An 18,437-nucleotide genomic window follows, 5' to 3' on the forward strand; every position below is an offset into this window, starting at 1 on the left:
TCACTAACGCAAAGTCATAGTAAAAGTGTTTTTTGTGAAAATATTTCGGAGAAACTTTTTGATTTCTTCATAAGCTATTTGAATCTTAAAGTATTTGAACGCTTAATATCAAACGCATAAGAAGTATTTCAGTCTATTTTAAAAGAAAATTTTACTAAATGCAGACAAGAGCAGTCTGGTCAGCCACTTGTGCTTCGCATACAGTTTTTTTAAGTTGACAACTGTAACTGCAAAATCAACAAACACACAAACAGTAGCGGTGCAAATGCAAACAACTCTAACTCTCATGAATTTTTTTGATATTTTCTGTGTCTGACAATTTTAATATGAAGCACTTAATGCTTTACGTCATTTGTACTTAAAACATTTTTTATTCTTGCATTGTCAAATGTTAATTATTTGATAGGCTGCTTCCTAATTAAAATTTATATCGTTGTTCGTAATGGCTGAAAACTTAGTTAAAAAACCTGTCAAGGGTATCTTGAAAACATCTACTAGCTTTGATCAGGCAGAAGCTAATAAAAAGTAAGTTTTCTCAAACTCATAGATGTTTGAATTAGCATGCTATATTGTCACGCAATCTATATTGTATCTGACTATCAATTTAGAGTTTGTTTCGAAATAGTTCCTGTAGTTATATTATTTATTATTAATCAACGATTGCTTTTGTTCAAATATTTTAATTCTTTGCAGATAGTTGTGTAGTTTAACCGATTACATACTGCAGAAAATTGTTGTTATTAGCAGAGGTAGGTATGTAGCAAAATAAGTCACTGACAACTTATCAGTAACTGCAAAATTTCACTTGTCCTTACTTTTAGTGGTCCGTTCTCGGGCCCAGGGGCGGCTCCATGGCCCTGCAGTCCGTACAACCGCACAGGGCCCCTCGGCTGGGGGGCCCCGCGCTGACTTGTATTTAAAAACATTATCTTCGATTTTTTATGTCTTTTTAGAACAAGTTTGTTCTAATTGAAGGCTCTGTTGAATGTGAGTCCCCATTGTAAGTGCAAAACAAGGGCAAACAGGGTTCGTCGAGAGCCTGCAGGCCCTTTTCATCCATGCACTAATATAGTTTCAATGTGCACCTCCAACCGGCTACAGGCTGATGTGGCCACTCGTTGGCCCTGAAGATTAATCCCACATGTTATTTAAGGGGGGGAATGGAGTATTTTTGTTTTGACGTCTTCTCTAAAATTAGATGTTTTCTAAAACAGGGATTCTCAACATCTGCTCCAAAGGATGGGCAACGGTCTGCGAAAAAGCAATCGCATCTGGGAGATTTTTACGTGGTTTCGTTAAAAACATTTCCTTATTTTCATATAAATAATAGCCGATGATCGAGTAACCGCATGCTTCAACAATGAAACTCGTGCCAAGGCATGATAATTTAATAATATGTTTTGGTAATGTTTAACCTACAGAGAAAGGCTTTATTGTGACAAGGCTGAACTTGATCTGGTAACTTAACTGTTTTACTGGTAAGACTTTCATTTTAGGAAAACGAAGAAACAAAACAATAGCCGCTATCAACTGGAGTTTAGGGTTAATCTATTGGTGGTAGGGTTACAATTTCAACAATCAAAATATCACCAAACAAGCAATTGCTTCATTCAAATGTAGAAACAATTTTCACCCGTCATACCATGACGGTCGATTTTCTAGTTAAGTTATAATTATAGTAATATTTTATATGGTGTTTTTACGTTAATTTTGTGATTACTCTTTATAATTTTCTGGGTTTTTCTTCATCAAAGGTTTATTTACGTATTATTTATTACAATAATTATGGGAGAGTCGGGAAGATTTGGGCTACGGGAAAAGTGGGACAGCTGCATTAATAAGCCAAAACAGGGCCCAATACAGGCTGATTTTGCTACCGTTTTTCGGTACCTTCACAAAAATCTTGTTTTGAAATCGGTACTTTCACAAAAATCAAGTTATAAAATCAGTGGCTTCACAAAAACATCGAAAATTTCACAAAAATTCGCATTTTAAAATATAAAATTTGTTTCTCCGTTTAAAACAAAATTTACTCATAAAATGAAACTCTAAGCAGGTTTATATGAACAATCGCTTAAATAGAAAACTTCTTGTAGTATTTTAACTAATTTTTAGCTGTTTCTCGCCAAAGTGTATTTATGCAATATTATCGCAATCTTTCAACATCTGTTTTGGGAAACCGTTTTTCTCATAATTTCCTATATTGTACACAATACATAGCCCATTAAGCTGAAATTAAGATGATATTTTTCGTACTTCTTAGATTTTTAGCTCCCCCTCCCCAAAAAACGAAACCTGTTAAAAATAATACTAGATGACATTTACACTTTTCGAACTAAAATTTCACTTGTTCTACTTCTCTTTTACAAAAATTAGGATGCCTCTAAAATTTCAAAAAAAAAAAAAACTTTTACAAAAATAGAATGATGCAATACTTTCACAAAAATAGGTAGCGAGAAAAAAATCCTGGATTGGCCCCTGCAAAATAAAGCGTGAAAAATTATTTCTATCATGTCTAGTAAATGTTGCAGTTGCAGAGTGGAGTCAAGCAAGTATCTAAAGCAGCTACAACTACCAGACTGGAGCAAAATTTATTTTTTTCATTTTATTTCAGCTTAATAATGCGGCTGTCCTATTTCTCCTGACTCCCCACCCTTCTGCCGCACTTGTCTCTAAATTAACGGATTAGATAAGCTACACAAGTTATCTTGTGTAACTTATCTTGGAGGCACCCAGATTAAAGCACTCTTGATTGTAAAATTTAAGTTAAGAAGTCCTGCCAGGTATTACACTCTTATTCAAAATGGTTCTTAATGTACTAGAAAAAATGCTTATAAATATTTAATGAATAATTTTTTAAAAATGAATTTAACTTCCTGCTCTTTTCGGTAATAACCACAATCAGTAAAAAAGATGCAGCTTGTTTATGCCCATGTCTTAAATTGCTAAATACCTCATTTTGAAGGAGAAAATAAACAGTAATCTTACTCATGATAAAAATATTTTATCAAGAGTAAGGATGAAATTTTTTTCATTCTTACAGAAATATTTTAGTTTCATAACTTACTATAATCTTGACTAATTCAAATTCAGCTACGTTTATTAGAAAAAAAAAGATATTTTTGGAAGTACCATTGTAATTATTTAGTTAGTTTAAAGAAATCTATGAGTAAAATTGTGTTATTTGTCGATTGAAATGGATTTAACATTAATATGATCAGGAATACATTCAATATGTTTAAAGCTCTCCCCTCTCTTCCATAAAGCAACAGTTTTGCATTGCTGCTAAATCCCTTTTGGCTAGCAGGTTTGAAATTAAGGCAAAAGTAGCTCAATGAAAAATAGACTTTGTGCTACATCATGATTAAAGTGAAAAACTAACGTTTTGTAAAGCACAAATTCTCTAGAAAATACAATGATATAATCTTCATCAGCGCAAAAAATTCACCACAGTACAAGAAAGTTGTTAGATATGTTCTCCCACGACTTTCTTGTTATGTCACTGTAGCCTTGAAATATCTATTTGCCGAATTTTCTTCAGAATTTGTGCTTTATTTGCTTTGGTTTTTTACTGTAAATAAAAGTTGCTAAATTTTAACAAAATTAATTTATATTTTTGTTGAAAAATGAGATCATATCAACCATTTATATAAACTCTTGTTTGAATTCATTGCTTTCAATAATTTTAAGAGGTTTTCAAAAATTCAGCTGAAAAAAAGAAATTCCTGAATAATTATAATCAGGGGCGTGCACGGGGGGGGGGGGGGGGAGAAGGGACACCTGTTCGCTGGAGCCTGAATAGGCCGGAGATTTTCAAATACAGGTGTGAAGTCCATGTAAGAGGTAAGGTTAAACTATATGGATGGGGGCTCGTAAAAGTCATTTATGACGGGCCCCAAAGTTCTGTGCGTAGCCCTGATTTTAATAGAGTAGCACATATGTGCTTAAAAATCAATGTTTTTTTTCATCATTTGAAATTGAATTTTTTTATTTCTAGCAATGCTTTAGACATTAAGTGGGATGAAATGAATATACTGCAGACGTTGCATCCCCCAGATAAAGATTATGGACATATGAAAATTGATGAACCTAAAACTCCATACAGTTATTATGAAGATGGAGGTGATAAAGAAGTTTCAAATCATGGGACTGATGCACTAGATGCAGACCTCCTTGCCAAAAAGTAAATATAACTCAAGAATATTTTTATATTATATGCTTACATTAAAACTGTATGTAAATAAGAATATTTTTCCACAGTTAGAAATAAGTAGGTATTATTAGTTGAGTATTAATTTATCAAAAGGGAACATATCCATTTTCTAAAAATGTTCAGGAGGTGGAAAAAACAAATTAGGGTAACAGCAAAATCGTTTTATCATTTTTCCTGGGTACAGAATTGAGCACAAAAGCATCACAGATTATGGCCCAGAATAACCATTTTAATTTTGGATGTGTGCCCTTTTGAACGAAAACCTAAATGTGTAGAGTTCCAATTTCACCAAAACCCTAATATTTCACCACCTCATATTCTCATATCGAAGCATTTGAACTTAAAACGAGTAGATTAGGTTTTGAACATGTGTTCTTTTGAATCAGAAACTTTTCATACACCAGATATTAATTAGGATCTGTCCCTTTTTGTTTGAGATGACAATTGTGGAGGATATATTGATTACCTTTTGATCAAAAAGTTCAACTTTACGCTTAAATATACTAGTATTTGCTCCGTTTGGACTTCTTGAGAGTATGGGATTCGATTAAGGTCATCTGAAAGATAAAGAAAATGCCATAAAATGATTTTTTCTAAAAAGTGAATTTCTTGCCTTTTAGTAAATTAGTTGTATTTCTTGGTATCTTCTTAACTTTATTTTAATGTCTCAGATAGTGGTGTAAAATTCGCAGCTAAATTTCTATGAATGTTTGAAAAGAGTCTTGTAAATTAGTTGCAGCAATATCATAAAAACATTTTGCTTTAATATGTTTATGTCTCTTTTTACCACGTAGAAAATATACTTGCATATTACATTACACCTTTTAGATACATTGAAACCTCTCGAACCGGCCACCCCTTTTAACGGCCAGTTTCCCACCACACGAAATTTTTGGCCTATCCGTATAATGTTAAATCAACCCTTAAGAATGACCATTCAAACTCCCCTGAGCATCAGGGTAGTCGCTAGTCTGGGCTTCGAAGTAGGCTGGCGACTACTCTTTCGTTTCATTTATTTATTTTTGACCTGTATCTTTTTGTCAAGCGAATGGCCAGGTGTCCTCTATGTGTTTTTGTGGTGCTCAGTGGTGTTCCCACAGGGTATACTCTCAAAAATTTTTTAGCCATTTAGCATATACCCTCAAGCTTCAAAAAATTTCATATTGTGACATTATGTATATGATCACTTACACATATTGTGTGTAGTGGATTACTGGGAGTATACCCTCAGAAAAACTGATGGGAACATCACTGGTGGTGGTTGTGTGTGTGTTTGGGGGGGGGGACATTTTGAGACTTAGGTATGTGTAGGAGTAAACTATCATTTCGCTAATTGACAGTTTAAGTAATTTATGACGATTGATATTTTTTTCTGTAGCTGGAAAGCAATAATTTTTAGAGTACAGATTTAAATTTTGATGTTTTTTCCATTTATTGAGTCATGATTGTAATTTTTTTTTGACCTTTAGCCGGTATTTTGGATTTAAATGATGAAGTTTTTAATATTATTTTTGATAAATAAAATGTGGTTTTCAATGCAGCAAATTTTGGAGAAAATTGATATCATCCCTAATTTGAGGGCCATAGCTGCTGACTTAATTTGGTATTTGCTTTAACAAGTTGAAATTAAATTTGAAAAGAAAAAATAGTTTCTCTAGAGCTGTAAACAAATGCAAATTGAATCATTTTTTCCTGAAAAAGATAAATCATGGAATAAAATATTTTCTATTTAAAAAAAAAAACATTAGTTGTCGTGTACAAGTTGAATAATGAAAACCCTCAAGAGCAGTCTCTGAGCGGCCACATTTTGGAGGAATGGAAAGGTGGCTGCTCGGAAAGGTTTTACTATACTTTCAAAACGAATACTTAAATAAATATTTAATTTTAAAGAATAGAAATTTATATACATATCTGCATTAAAATTAAAAACCAACTGTGTTTTTGTTTTTTATTTTTTTTTATTTTTTTCTTCTTTGGTAAAGAAAAGTAGTAATGATTTTAACTATCTCTTTTCGTAACATTCAGAAGTTTGAGCTTCCAAGTTATTCTTGAAAGCAATATTTATTTTTCTTGAAAACAATTGTTGGTTCAACAAGAAGTTTTATCAAAGCAAAGTAATTACGTTTTCGGAATTTATGCACTGTGTCGATAACAAGGGTGCACTGATGCCAATGCAAGAACACACCAAAACCCTGTTCCTTTTGTAGGAAAATTTTCCTTTCCCATGAAATTTGTTTTAATCATTATTCTTCTTATTATTATTGTTACACTTAATTCACTTTTAACATTAAACTTTTTTTCTTATAAATCTTAATATATTGCTCGAGAATTCATGTTATTGTCTAACTAGCATATGAGGTAGTGAGAAGCAAAGGGGTGCAAGTGGCAAAATTAAAAATTTGGAGATAACCAGTACAAATGGTAGGTGAACCTCTGCTCTGTCTTGGGGCAAGAGATTGTACTAGTAGTCTTGGTAGGTGCTGCTGTACAGCATGATTTAGGAAAAAAAATTCAATGGAAGCCTACCTAGGATGTAATCTTTATATGCGTTTTACTCAAAACTTGAAAATGTTCACTAGCATCCCTTTGTTTCTCACTGCCTCATATGTACTAGGAGATAACCTCTGGCTTATACTTAAAAAGTTCAATTCTAACAGCCATGGCTTACATGTACCCCCCCCCCCCCAAGACTTAACTTGATAAGTGACTTCTCTGGCTATATCAATACTCAAAAGATCAAAGGCCCTCGCTGCTTTGCCCGAGAGAGCACTACAGTCCGACCAGGGAAAACTTTGTTTAAAATAGTCAACACATTATTTCTGCTGTAAAAAGTGGGTTTTTTTCAATCTTAAAAGTAAAATTTCATTGGTATGGTTAATTGATATGTAGTATACGGGGTGAATTGATGCTATAACGATTATTCAGTACTGCTTTTTCAAGAAAAATAAATTCTTCTTTCACCTAAAGCTGTTCACAACTCGGGTTTCAATTATTTTCAGTACTGGCAAAAGGTATGAGTTCATCCCTGAAGCACATTATGTGTTATTAAATGCAAATGAATAAATATTATTTGCGTTTTTCGGGATTACATTTAAAGTTTATGAGATATTTAATATGAGTAAATTTTGAGAAAAAGGAAAAACATTATTCTTTCTCTAAATTACAAAAAAAGAATTTTAACGAACTTCAAAAACTTATTTTTATTACTTTTTAACTAATTAATTTTTTTTATTTGTCAAATTATTTTACTTTAATTGATCTTTGACTGGGTTGCAATAATGTGGGTTCCCCTTAATGTAGTTTAATTTAGTTTTGGCAGATTATTTTACATTTTAATGGAACTTTTAATGTCATTTGATGGCTTGTTTTATTTATTTGCTGTATTATGTTAAATTTTCATGGTGAAGTTCTGGTAACTTGGTTGTAGCAAGTGTAGTAGTTTTCAAATAGCTTGAGTAATTGCATTGAAAAAATATCACAAAAAAATTAATAAAGAAATTGTAAAAATTGCATTAAAAATTTAGTTATTTGAGCAGCTCCAAAAACACTCCACGCAACCAAAATAGTTGCAATAATAATGCGAAAGTAGGATTTGAACCTAGGACCGCTGATTCAAGTTAGCGGGAGTATAATTAAAACTCATACTAGAGGACAGCTAGTGTTTTTTTTTCTTTTGAACTTAGAACATAAAGAGGAATCCAGCCGTCTACCAATTGTTCAAACAAAAGTTAGACGCATGAGACTTCAGGCAACTATGAACAAAAGAAAAAGGGACTTATTGATTTCTAAAAATTTCAGAGACACAATGACATTACAGTATACCGAAGCATGGTATAAAAGGGTTCTATTGTAAATGAAGTCATGATCAACAAAACCACTATTGGGAAAAAATGTTGACATAGATCATCCAAAAGTTTTACTTTTTGTTTTATTTCATTTTCAGAATCAATTTATGTTCAGAAAAAAGTGAAAAACCAGTTGTTTTAGATTCCCCTGAAGAGGATAATGAAGATGATGAAGACGAAACAGAAGAGGAAAAAGGTATATGAAATAAAAAGTTATTTATTTGTTGCATTTCTTTGTTGGTCAGTTCTCAAAAGGTGGGAGCAAACAAGAATCTAAACTTTTAAGCTTGAACAACAAATAAATTTTATTTTTATTCACTCAAACATTTTGAATCAAATTATAATTCTGTATATGAGGAGTTTACTTTCAAAACATACTATATACAATTTTATATTTTTTTGGTAAAACGATAAAAACGTTTTACACACGAACACTAACTGTTAGAATTTTGATTTTTTCACAATGTTTTGGTAAAGTAACGAGTGACTATTGGCATAAGTTTAAGAATTTTTTCGCAATGTTATCAGACCAAAATTGCCAATTTTATTTTGGATGCATTCCTTTTTGATGTATAACAGTGGATATCATCACTTTTGCAAAAAACACGCATTTTCTTCAGAAATAAACTTTAAAATTGAAACAAAATATTCAACATTTTTTAATATAATTTTTTTTTTACTATACTTTATCCTTTTCATTGAACATTTCCAAAAAATAGGACCTTCGATCGAATTAAGTATGAAAAATGAAACCACCCAAGCCGATTCAAATAACAATGTGTAGGCATTAATAGGTCACAATATTTCAATTAATCACAATTTCATCATTAATTAATCACAATTTTATAGTAATATCAATTATTTAATATTAATTTAGTAATCACAATTTGAGGTCGCACTTGCCTAACTGAAAACAGACTTGCACAGACTTGCCATCTCTTAACACAGACCAGGTATCATGCTTGATTGGAAATGCTCAGCCAGTGCCTCACTCCACTATTTTATTTGTGAACTACTTTTGAATGAGAAGTGGCAAATTCAAATTTGGATATGTGCCCTTTTGATATGAAAGTGAGTAGTGGATACCGGCAAAGAAGGGATAAGTTCCACTTTGCTGTAAAAGACCTGGCGAGAAATAAGGGGGTGGATATACACCGTTTAGGTGTTAAAACCAATGTTTATGCATTTTTTAACAGTAGATATAAACCATTTCAAAAAGAAAGACATTCATGGGTCGATAAGACTTATACTAGAGATTCTGAAAAAAAAAAACCGTTTCTTTCCAAAAGTGGATATAATCCGTTTTGAAAGTGTCCTCATATGACAAGAATCATATACAGTGGAGGGCCAAAAATCTTCACAACTTATGCGGCAGTCCACAGTAATAATGAGATAGGTAAGAGCTTGTTGTAGAAAAGTAAGAAAGATAGTGGGATAGTGCATTCAGACTTTAGGACTCCGAAAGTCTATAATGGAAGGAACATGGTTGTAGAATGTTGAGAGTGGTTTTGAGAAACCTTTTGAAGCAGATCGAGGCCCACAAGAAGTTGTTGTGGCATGCATGATGATAATTTCTTTCTTATTCTCTCTTTTTTAAAGATTTCTTTAGAAAGTTTATTGCATATACTGTCAGCCCTGCTTAATCAGGTAACGGAAAAAACAAATATCCCGCTTAATCGGGTAACGGATAAATGAATACCCCGCTTATACGAATAAAACCTCTCGGAACCGAATATTTCCCCATAGACACAATGTTAAAGATCCCCTCTTAATCGAATAATTTCCACTGATTATCAAATAATATTGATCAGCTGTGGCAAATATTTTTGCTGAGAAAATTTTTGAATAAATTAAGTAGGAAAAATTATTGAAGTAAAAATATAAAGTTATATTTTTCGCCGGCAACAGGCGAGAAAAACAACATTCGTATTCCATCAAAAAATTTCCATTTTTTTTTTGTCTTTTTCGTTACAAAAAAACAACAACAGATAACGCAGTTGATAATTAAATTAAATAACACAAAGAAATAAACAGATTTTAGATGATAATAAATTGATAAATATTAAATGTAAAACACTAGACGAGGAGGGGAAAAAATGAGTCATAAAAGTGTTCCCAAAAGACCTTGAGCAAGAAAGCCATTATTATGGAAATTTTCAAAAAAGAATACTGAAAATAGGTCCAGAAACATTTCATAACTCAAGTTGTGATTTTCTTTTAAAAGTTTTCATACGTACTTGCAATATACATACTAATTATTAAACTATTTTGTTGTTTATTGAACTTAGTTCAAAAACTTTTTGTCAATAACAATAATTATTTCCTTTATATAGCTATTGATTAATTATTATTGTTTTAAGACAAATATTGTCAGTTTAGATAGGTAAAGAAAATTTCCCCACTTAATCGAATACCCTGCTTAATCGAATAAAATTTCTTGGAACGGACGATATTCGATTAAGCGAGGCCGATAGTATTTCTACTTTTTTCATATCTGCTGATTTATACTTCCTACGCATGTGCCAAAGATTTCTGGGCAATTTAAAATTGTCAAAGTCATACATAATTTTTTTTTAATGAATTACTTTCACGATCTGCTGATGCAACAGTAGAAGACCGTTATAATGCACACCTAGGGACTAGAGCTTTTGCGTTATACAGGTTTTGGCATTATATAGGTCATTTCACAAATTTAGAAACTAATATTCAGAATATATCTATATATTAACACTTCAGATGGGTTTTATCAGCAATGAGCAGTAAAGAACTATTTACAGAATTAGTCATTCACAAATGAATATGTTTCACAATCAAAAGAAAGTGACTTGCACTTGTGGTAGCTTCATGGTTTGCATAACAGCTGCATTTTCAAGAGCCATCTGGTATTTTCTTTTTACTCTGAATCATAATTTTCATTTAAAAGCTTTGAATTATGATGGAAAGATGAAAAACTGTTTCAAAATTTTATTGCCTAACAATTTTTATGTTTGCTAGGCAAAACAGAAGGATTTTTTAAACTTCAGAACCTATTGTTTACTTCTGAAAAGTTGTGCGGTTTATAGAGAGTTGCATTATATAGGTCAGCGTTATAAAGGTATTCTACTGTATAAGCTATGTATGAGATTTTGTTTGCAATGTGATAGCACTGCATTAGCAAACAATGTCAAAAATCGCTGTGTTGAAATGAACGTGCAACATCTTACAAACATTCTCATAAACCTCTTGATGTTTCACTTTGTGCGAATTAAAGCTTACCATTGATGGTTTTAAAGCAGCACAATTGCATCATGTGAACAGGCCCTCAGGCTGTTACGTAATTCTGATTATTAGAACTGATGTTTTGAGCTTTTTACCATGTTATAAGCAAGGGTGCATGAAAATGACACAGAGACTATCTTTACTAATAATAAAGCTGAAAATCCTTCTGGATGTCTGTGTCTCTGGATCACTGTATGTCGCATAGCGCCTAGACCGTTCGGCCAATTTTCATGAAATTTGGCACAGAATTAGTTCGTAGCATAGAGGTGAGCACCTCGAAGCGATTTTTCGAAAATTCGATTTTGTTCTTTTTCTATTCCAATTTTAAGAACATTTTACCGAGCAAATTATCATACCGTGGATGAGTAAATTACCAAATTATCATAGCGTGGATCCGTAACATGGGCGAGCAAATGAGCACAGCAAATTGGCGAGAAATTCATCATCCGTTATTTGTAAATATACAGGCGAACCAAATCACCTTTTCATTTTCTACTACTGTCTAACCACGGATTGTATGTAATTTTCAAACGTCCAGATGAGACGAATCTATCTGAATGAGGGGGGAAAGCAAAAAATTTTATGCGTTTATTTCACTCATTTGAATGAGACTCTGCTTCTGCAAAAGCTGACATCGCTAAAAATAATAGATTCGTCCATTCCCGGCTGTAAAACGGATGTTTGTCTTTCCACACAATCCGTGGTCAGACAGTACAGGCAAAGTTGCAGGGGTACCACTAGTAACTGAATAAAAGACGTGATGTGTTAGACACCCAGAACATTGGGCAATTTTGGTTATAGTTGAATAAATAATTCAATGCACGTAACGTTATTAATTCTAGAAAAAAATGTGTTGCACAGTGAAGATCATTCTAAAAGCACAAGCATTTAATGAAAATTGCAGTAAACTGTGTTTGAAATAAGAATTTAAATGTAGGCATTTTGGATAAGTTTTTAGGTTGTCAAAATGAATAATCTAGTGGCCATTTTTTTATGAATCAAGTGTACATATCAAATAGAACAACCTTTGGTAAACTCAAATGCTACACTGCCCTGGAAAGGTAAACAGCAGTTTCTGGAATTTTTTTTTTTTTGTATTTATGTCATCAATTTTACTTAAGTTCTGTTGTACAAACTCGCTTTTACGCTGAAAGTTAACCGCAAAAAGAATGCCATGTCCACCGTTTTACTATTTTTTGTGCGGAATAAAAAAAAAACGTGTTTCTTTAAGCATCTGAAAAACTTATTTTTGTACTGCGGTTTACCTGCCCACGGCAGTGGCACAGTACATACTTTGGTAGCATATATAAAAAAATCTATTAAATATCCAGAGGAAAATGATTTTTTGCAAAGATAAAATTGATTGTATTTTAAAATTACTTTCACAAATTCATTCTTCATGTTAATTGCGGATCTTGCTGATAGTGAGCCTGTAAGGAGGGGAGGTGCAATTATAGGCAAAAATTTGGCACCTAGTTTTCAAAATTTAGGTGTAAAATAAAAAAATTTCGTCTCAAAGTACGACTAACGGCCACTTGTTTCTAATACTGACTGTCGAGTAACATTTTTCACTGCAATTATCTTGTGTAACTTATTGAGGTGTTACTGTCTGTTTCATTTTCATCAGATTAGTATGTTTACTTTTAAGTTTATTCAGTAATATGTTTACTTTTATGTTTATTCAGCTCAAAGAAATGCTTTTGAATATAAGAGAAAAATGCATTATAATGAATTTTATGCTGTGAAACTAGCAAGGAAATTGATTGCTAAAGATGGGGATGAAGCAGAAGAAGATAATTGAGAAAAAGACTGTTAAATATTTTTGAAAGGAAATCATTATTTTTGCTTTTGAATTTTTTTTAAAGCTATTAATGAATGGCGTGATTTGAGAATGAAGGTATGTTTTTTTTGCTGGATTTTATTTTTTTATTCCATTGTGTAAAAGATTTCTCCCTGATTTCCTAAAATTATTGATGAATTAAATTAGACCTTTTTTTGCAATCAAAACTTTTATATGTGAGTATTAAAAACTGAAGCTTTGATAATTATTTTTCCTATGTGTATAGTTTTAATTGATGACAATTTATCGAATTTGCTCAATTCAAATACTTAAACACACAAATTATTAATAAACTCATACTTAAACAGAATGAAACTTGTTTCATTCCACTGTACAATTTTACAGTGTTATGTAGTGTACAAGAGTGTTTGATTTTAAATTTTGAATTTTACTGTAAATGAATCTATTTTTTTCACTTCAAATGCTGTAAAAAATAAATAGCACTGTTTGTAAGATTTTATTAAAACAATTTATGTGTAAACTTTTCAGTACTTGAATGCCATTAAATTGAAATATTGCTTTATAAAAGCAATAAAGTTGTTAGTTTTGATAAGTGAAGAATTTTTTCTTAAAACTTTGTATGAAAGAATAGCTTGATGTAAATTTATAAATAAAGCAATTTGTTACAGTATGTTATATTTCTTAAGGCAGAGATGTTAGGAAATCTAAACATTTGTGTGAACACCAGAAAAAGGGAATTATACTTGGGTATGGTTTCATAACCACAGATTATTCCTTTGAAAATTGAACATTTATTTCAAAAGTAGCTTAAAAAATAAGCAATTATGCTTGAAATATTTTCTCTCTGTTATGAAAGGAATAATGTCAAATTATTGTGTTTGTGATATTTAAAGCTTGGAAGGTGCATAATATAATGGGAATTTTTTTACATAGTAATAGTTTATCTCTTACATTAGATCATCATATTTTCATTTCAATGTAGATATTTCATTTTTTTGAACACTACTGGGAAATAAGACATTTATTGACATGATGAGTGTAGCATTTGTTTTGTAAACACGGGTTTTTAAAAGAAGGTACCCAGTCTTCCCTCTGAAAAGGATTTCCCATTTTTTTTCCCCAGTTGGAAGTTGCAAAAGAGAATTAAAAAGGAATAAAAGCAAAATTTAATGATAATAATGCATTTGAAAACAAAAATGTTGGAAAAACTAATTAGAGATATTTATGTTCAATAACTTGCAATAAATCCAAATTAAAAGTAATTATAGCATTGACTTAAATAAAATTGTTGCCGAACACAAATTATGTTCAAATTGAAATGAAGTGACACTAACATCTCTGCTTTTGTACAGTTTGTTTTAATGATGTGTGATGTATGTGATACAAATCTGGTTTTATGCCATTTTGCTTATACAGGTACTGTACAATTCGAGAAGTTATATTTAGAATCTTTCTTAGAAATTATAGATCTGTTACGTTTCTGTAGCCACGCTTCACTTCTGATTATAGTATGACTCCAATGAGTTGAACTATGACTGTGACTGCGTACCTCTTTGTGGGGTGATAAGGACGTGTTATTGACATGGATTTGAGTTGAAATACTTTTGCAAAACTACAATGGAAGTGACTCGACTGAACTCGACTTCAATCACCCTTCCCTATTATTCCAAAAAAGCAGTAAAAATTGTCAAGGTCATAGCTAAACTTATGTGTGCCACACTATTAAAAAATATTTATGAACATATTATTGTTATGTTCTTCTGCTCTTTGCAAGTGCAGGCTTGTCCAATTAATACTAATTATAGCACTAAGGAATTACAAAATATGTTTCTTAATTAATTTGTTTTATATTTGCCTATATCATGCCTTAGAATGTGTATTAAGTAACAGAGTTTTTCTCCTTTTGTCTTTAAATTGTTTGAAATTCCTAGCTATGATTATACTAACAATTCAGTTTTCATGTTAGTTTTGTGACATAAAAAGTATTTAATGCTGTTTCTTTAAAGTGTAGCAAATAACTTCTCAAATAAAAATTAGTATATTAGACACTTAGTGTTAATTTTTAACTGTGTGATAAATTTTAGTTCTTGGGAAAAATCCAGATTATATGCAGGATTGGTTACCATCGCCTTTGTTTTGAAAAATTCTTTCTCATTTATACTTTATCAGTTAAAATTATTTTTAACTTCTGAAACTGATAGCTAGTGCTGTAGTTGTGAAAGTTTTTCTTTTCTTTTTTTTTTCTGAGTAGGGGGGGGGGGTACTTTTAAAAGGGTAAAAGTCATTGTTGACCGATTTTTCTTAGGCCAAAAATAAGTCAGTTAAGATTACGTAGGCAACTTCTGTTTTCAAAGCAGACATTTATTTGAAACATAAAGATGGTTTTAAACTAATTTATGATGCAAATTTGCATTTTTTGGAAAACAAGCCAAATATTTCAGGGAACAGTGTTTTATATATTTCTTGGACCCTCCCCTCTCTTCCACTATGGCCCTGCTACTAGGTAAATATTTTAAACCAAGGTATGAGTTTCAGAGCAATAAAAATGACAATCTAAGACAGATTAAAAGAAAATGGATTTTTCAATGTTTTTAAATTTATTTGTTTATTTGGTATTCAAAATTGATTATCTCCATGCAAGAAAGTTATACCAATACTATTCAGTATTAAAAAACTTTTGAAACTACAGTGAAACCTGTGTATAACGATACTGTCTGTAACGATAACCTGTCTATAACAATATATATATAGATTTTTTGGCCTCAGCAAAATGTCAGCATGAATAATCAAACTGTCTACGAAGATAACCTGTCTATTACGATATTTTTTTTAGGTCCCAACGGTATCGTTGTAGACAGGTTTTACTGTACCAGTTATATAACATTTAACAAAATATATTTTAAAAGCTATGTGTTGAATTTTCATGAGAAAAGGAGTTTGTATGCGTAGATGACTTGCACTTCATGGAAGAAGGATATCAATGATACATTCATTGCATCCTGAATCATGTTGTTTTGAACAAGCTAACTGTAGTATCAGTTCATAAGCCTGGGATATGAGACTTGTTTTCGCGTATGTTGATATTTTTTAATCAACTTCACTTTTGACGTGGTGTTTATTTTGAAATAAAAATCATCTATTTAATCTGAAATTGCTGCTGGGAAGGAGAGCAGGATTTTCTTTAAAAACTAGCTCAGAGCTGTTACCCCATTGATTCCATGTTATCTGTTAATATTAACCTTGTAGGACAATCATGTCTCATTACTATTTATCATTAAAGCAACAAGCAGCTGTTATTGGGCATTTTTGAAAGAATAGGATTGTTTTTGGTGCATGGTTTTGAAATTTTTAAATAATTTTTATATCGGTATCAATTGATGAATATTTTTGCAGAAACAGTTCTTACTTTTAAGGGCCACAATATTTTTGAAAAAAAAAAAAAAAAAAAGATGGCACTGGTATGCCTCAATTTTTAGTTCTTTTTGTTCCGAACTCACTTCAAAATTAGAAAAAATAAATAAAATAAAAAATAAGTACCCTTTTTTAGTTAAAGCATAACGCAAATGTTATAAAATAATTATTAGTTTTATTCTTTTTTTTTTAAACTTTGTTAATCAGTAAAAATTAAATCTTTATTTGTATTTATAGCAAGTAAGATTTATTTCAAACTGCTAAATATATTTAAAATATTTAATATGTTAATTTTTGTGAAAAGCCTTTTTTTTTTTTTTCTTTTAGGCTCAAGAAAAAAAACTAAATTTTTCTTTTGAATTGTAAAAGTTTTTCTAGTGCATTATATGAAATTCCAGGGGTGTTTGTGATCTGAAAATTTTGGGCTGACAACACCTTCTAAAACTAAATTATTATTTAAAAAAAACTTTTAAAAGGTTTTTGTATGCATATTTGAAGAGTTATTAGGGGGGAGGGGGGTCCAACTTCCTCATAGTTTTCGAAATTTTCACTGTCTTCAGAGATTTTTACTTCAGTCCACCATCACCCCTGAATAATTATATGTTTTTGTTCTATGCATGTTTCTTGCAGAGAAGTATTACATTTTTGGAAAAATTCCTTCTGTTTTCTTTTTTCCTATTTTTATGTTTATTAATATATTATTATTATTATTATTATTATTTGCATATGTTCGTGAAAGTGAATCAAAGACGTGCAAAGTAAAAAATTAACATGAAGTCATAAATATACAGAAAACACAGCAGTATGTGATGATATTTGAAGTAATGACCTTAATCCTATTTAGTTCAGATTTATTTTAGGACCAATGTAATTTAATAACCAAGGCATTTAGCAGACCATGTCCTTGTTAAGCTCTTCATTTTCATTGGATTATTTCGGAGGGATAAAATGTATTGCAGTTATATTCCATCCAGAGATTTAATATTTGTTCGGTTTGTATGTTCATCGCAATACAATATATTTCTAATTTTATGTTTTAGTAATAATTGAATAATCATTGTTTTCTTTAAAAAACAACTTCAAATGTGTAGCCGAAAGCATCATAGTGTGCAGTAGTTTGTACTAGGAGCATGAGTATAAATTTTTTCTTTTGTTTGCTGCTTGTTTTCTTGAAATAAACACGAGACAAATTATGTCTGTTTAACAATTATTTGGTTTGATTGTCTTACTGCATGTAATTTTAAATGTTACAAATGGTGTGTGCACTTCACCCGGGTGATCATAGTCAAAGGGGCTGTGAAAAATGGATTTTCATTGTATTCTATGGAATAGCATTATTTTTGTACTGTGGTAATGGAAACTGAAGATGTATTTTGAAAGTTTGGCATATACAATAGAGCCCTGATGTAATTTCTTCCACGTTTGAAATTTTTTCTCATTTGGTCCCCAATTTCTGCAACGCTGTTAGTGTTATTTCTTCTTGTACATTACGTTTCTCTATTCACCGCATTCCCGCTTTTGACATTTTCACTGAAATAATGCTAAAAGGATTTTGTTCGTTTTTGTGTGACAAATTACACATATTTATTTCAAAACCAAAAATATGATTTAAAACATTTCTCATAACTTCTTTCTGTCCAGCCCACAGCAAAACGCATTGGTGAAAAAACCAACATGTTAGAGGCATAGCATTTTATTTCCTCTGCCTGGGAAAATTTTAACATATAAGTATTGCTCATTATTTCATGAAATTTGGATTTCCATTAGCACCAATTGGGATTCTGATCAAAAGATAAATGTGCTCAATTTCGATTTTTAAGAATTTGGAGGTTGCGATGCACACTTATCGCCTCAGTCGTTCCTGAAATATCAGACTTATAGACGGAGAGCCCAGGGCCGCCAGACCTGA

General features: G+C 31.3%; 2 protein-coding genes across 2 annotated transcripts in view; one reads left to right on the forward strand and one right to left on the reverse strand.

The window, feature by feature from the left end:
• LOC129220978 (SAP30-binding protein-like) overlaps positions 1-18 on the reverse strand; it is a 40,309-nt gene extending 40,291 nt beyond the window's left edge. The window contains exon 1 of the mRNA XM_054855414.1: positions 9-18. Coding sequence (XP_054711389.1) covers positions 9-18 — 10 coding nt within the window. The remainder of the gene's footprint in view (positions 1-8) is intronic.
• A 226-nt stretch (positions 19-244) lies between these two features.
• On the forward strand, positions 245-17,721 carry LOC129221582 (protein phosphatase inhibitor 2-like). The gene is made up of 4 exons (XM_054856089.1): positions 245-525; positions 3,998-4,183; positions 8,157-8,254; positions 13,002-17,721. Exons 1-4 carry the CDS (start codon positions 443-445, stop codon positions 13,115-13,117), a joined length of 483 nt encoding a protein of 160 aa, XP_054712064.1. The 5' UTR covers positions 245-442; the 3' UTR covers positions 13,118-17,721.
• The last annotated feature ends 716 nt before the right edge of the window (positions 17,722-18,437 follow it).

The sequence above is a fragment of the Uloborus diversus genome, chromosome 4 (genome assembly GCF_026930045.1).
Source record: "Uloborus diversus isolate 005 chromosome 4, Udiv.v.3.1, whole genome shotgun sequence".
Lineage (NCBI taxonomy): Eukaryota > Metazoa > Arthropoda > Arachnida > Araneae > Uloboridae > Uloborus > Uloborus diversus.

Excerpts from the sequence above, each read along its gene's own strand:
- LOC129221582 (XM_054856089.1), top strand. The coding sequence starts at position 443 with ATGGCTGAAAACTTAGTTAAAAAACCTGTCAAGGGTATCTTGAAAACA. Across the intron at positions 4,184-8,156 it reads GCAGACCTCCTTGCCAAAAA|AATCAATTTATGTTCAGAAA; the intron begins GTAAATATAACT and ends TTTCATTTTCAG. Across the intron at positions 8,255-13,001 it reads CGAAACAGAAGAGGAAAAAG|CTCAAAGAAATGCTTTTGAA; the intron begins GTATATGAAATA and ends ATGTTTATTCAG.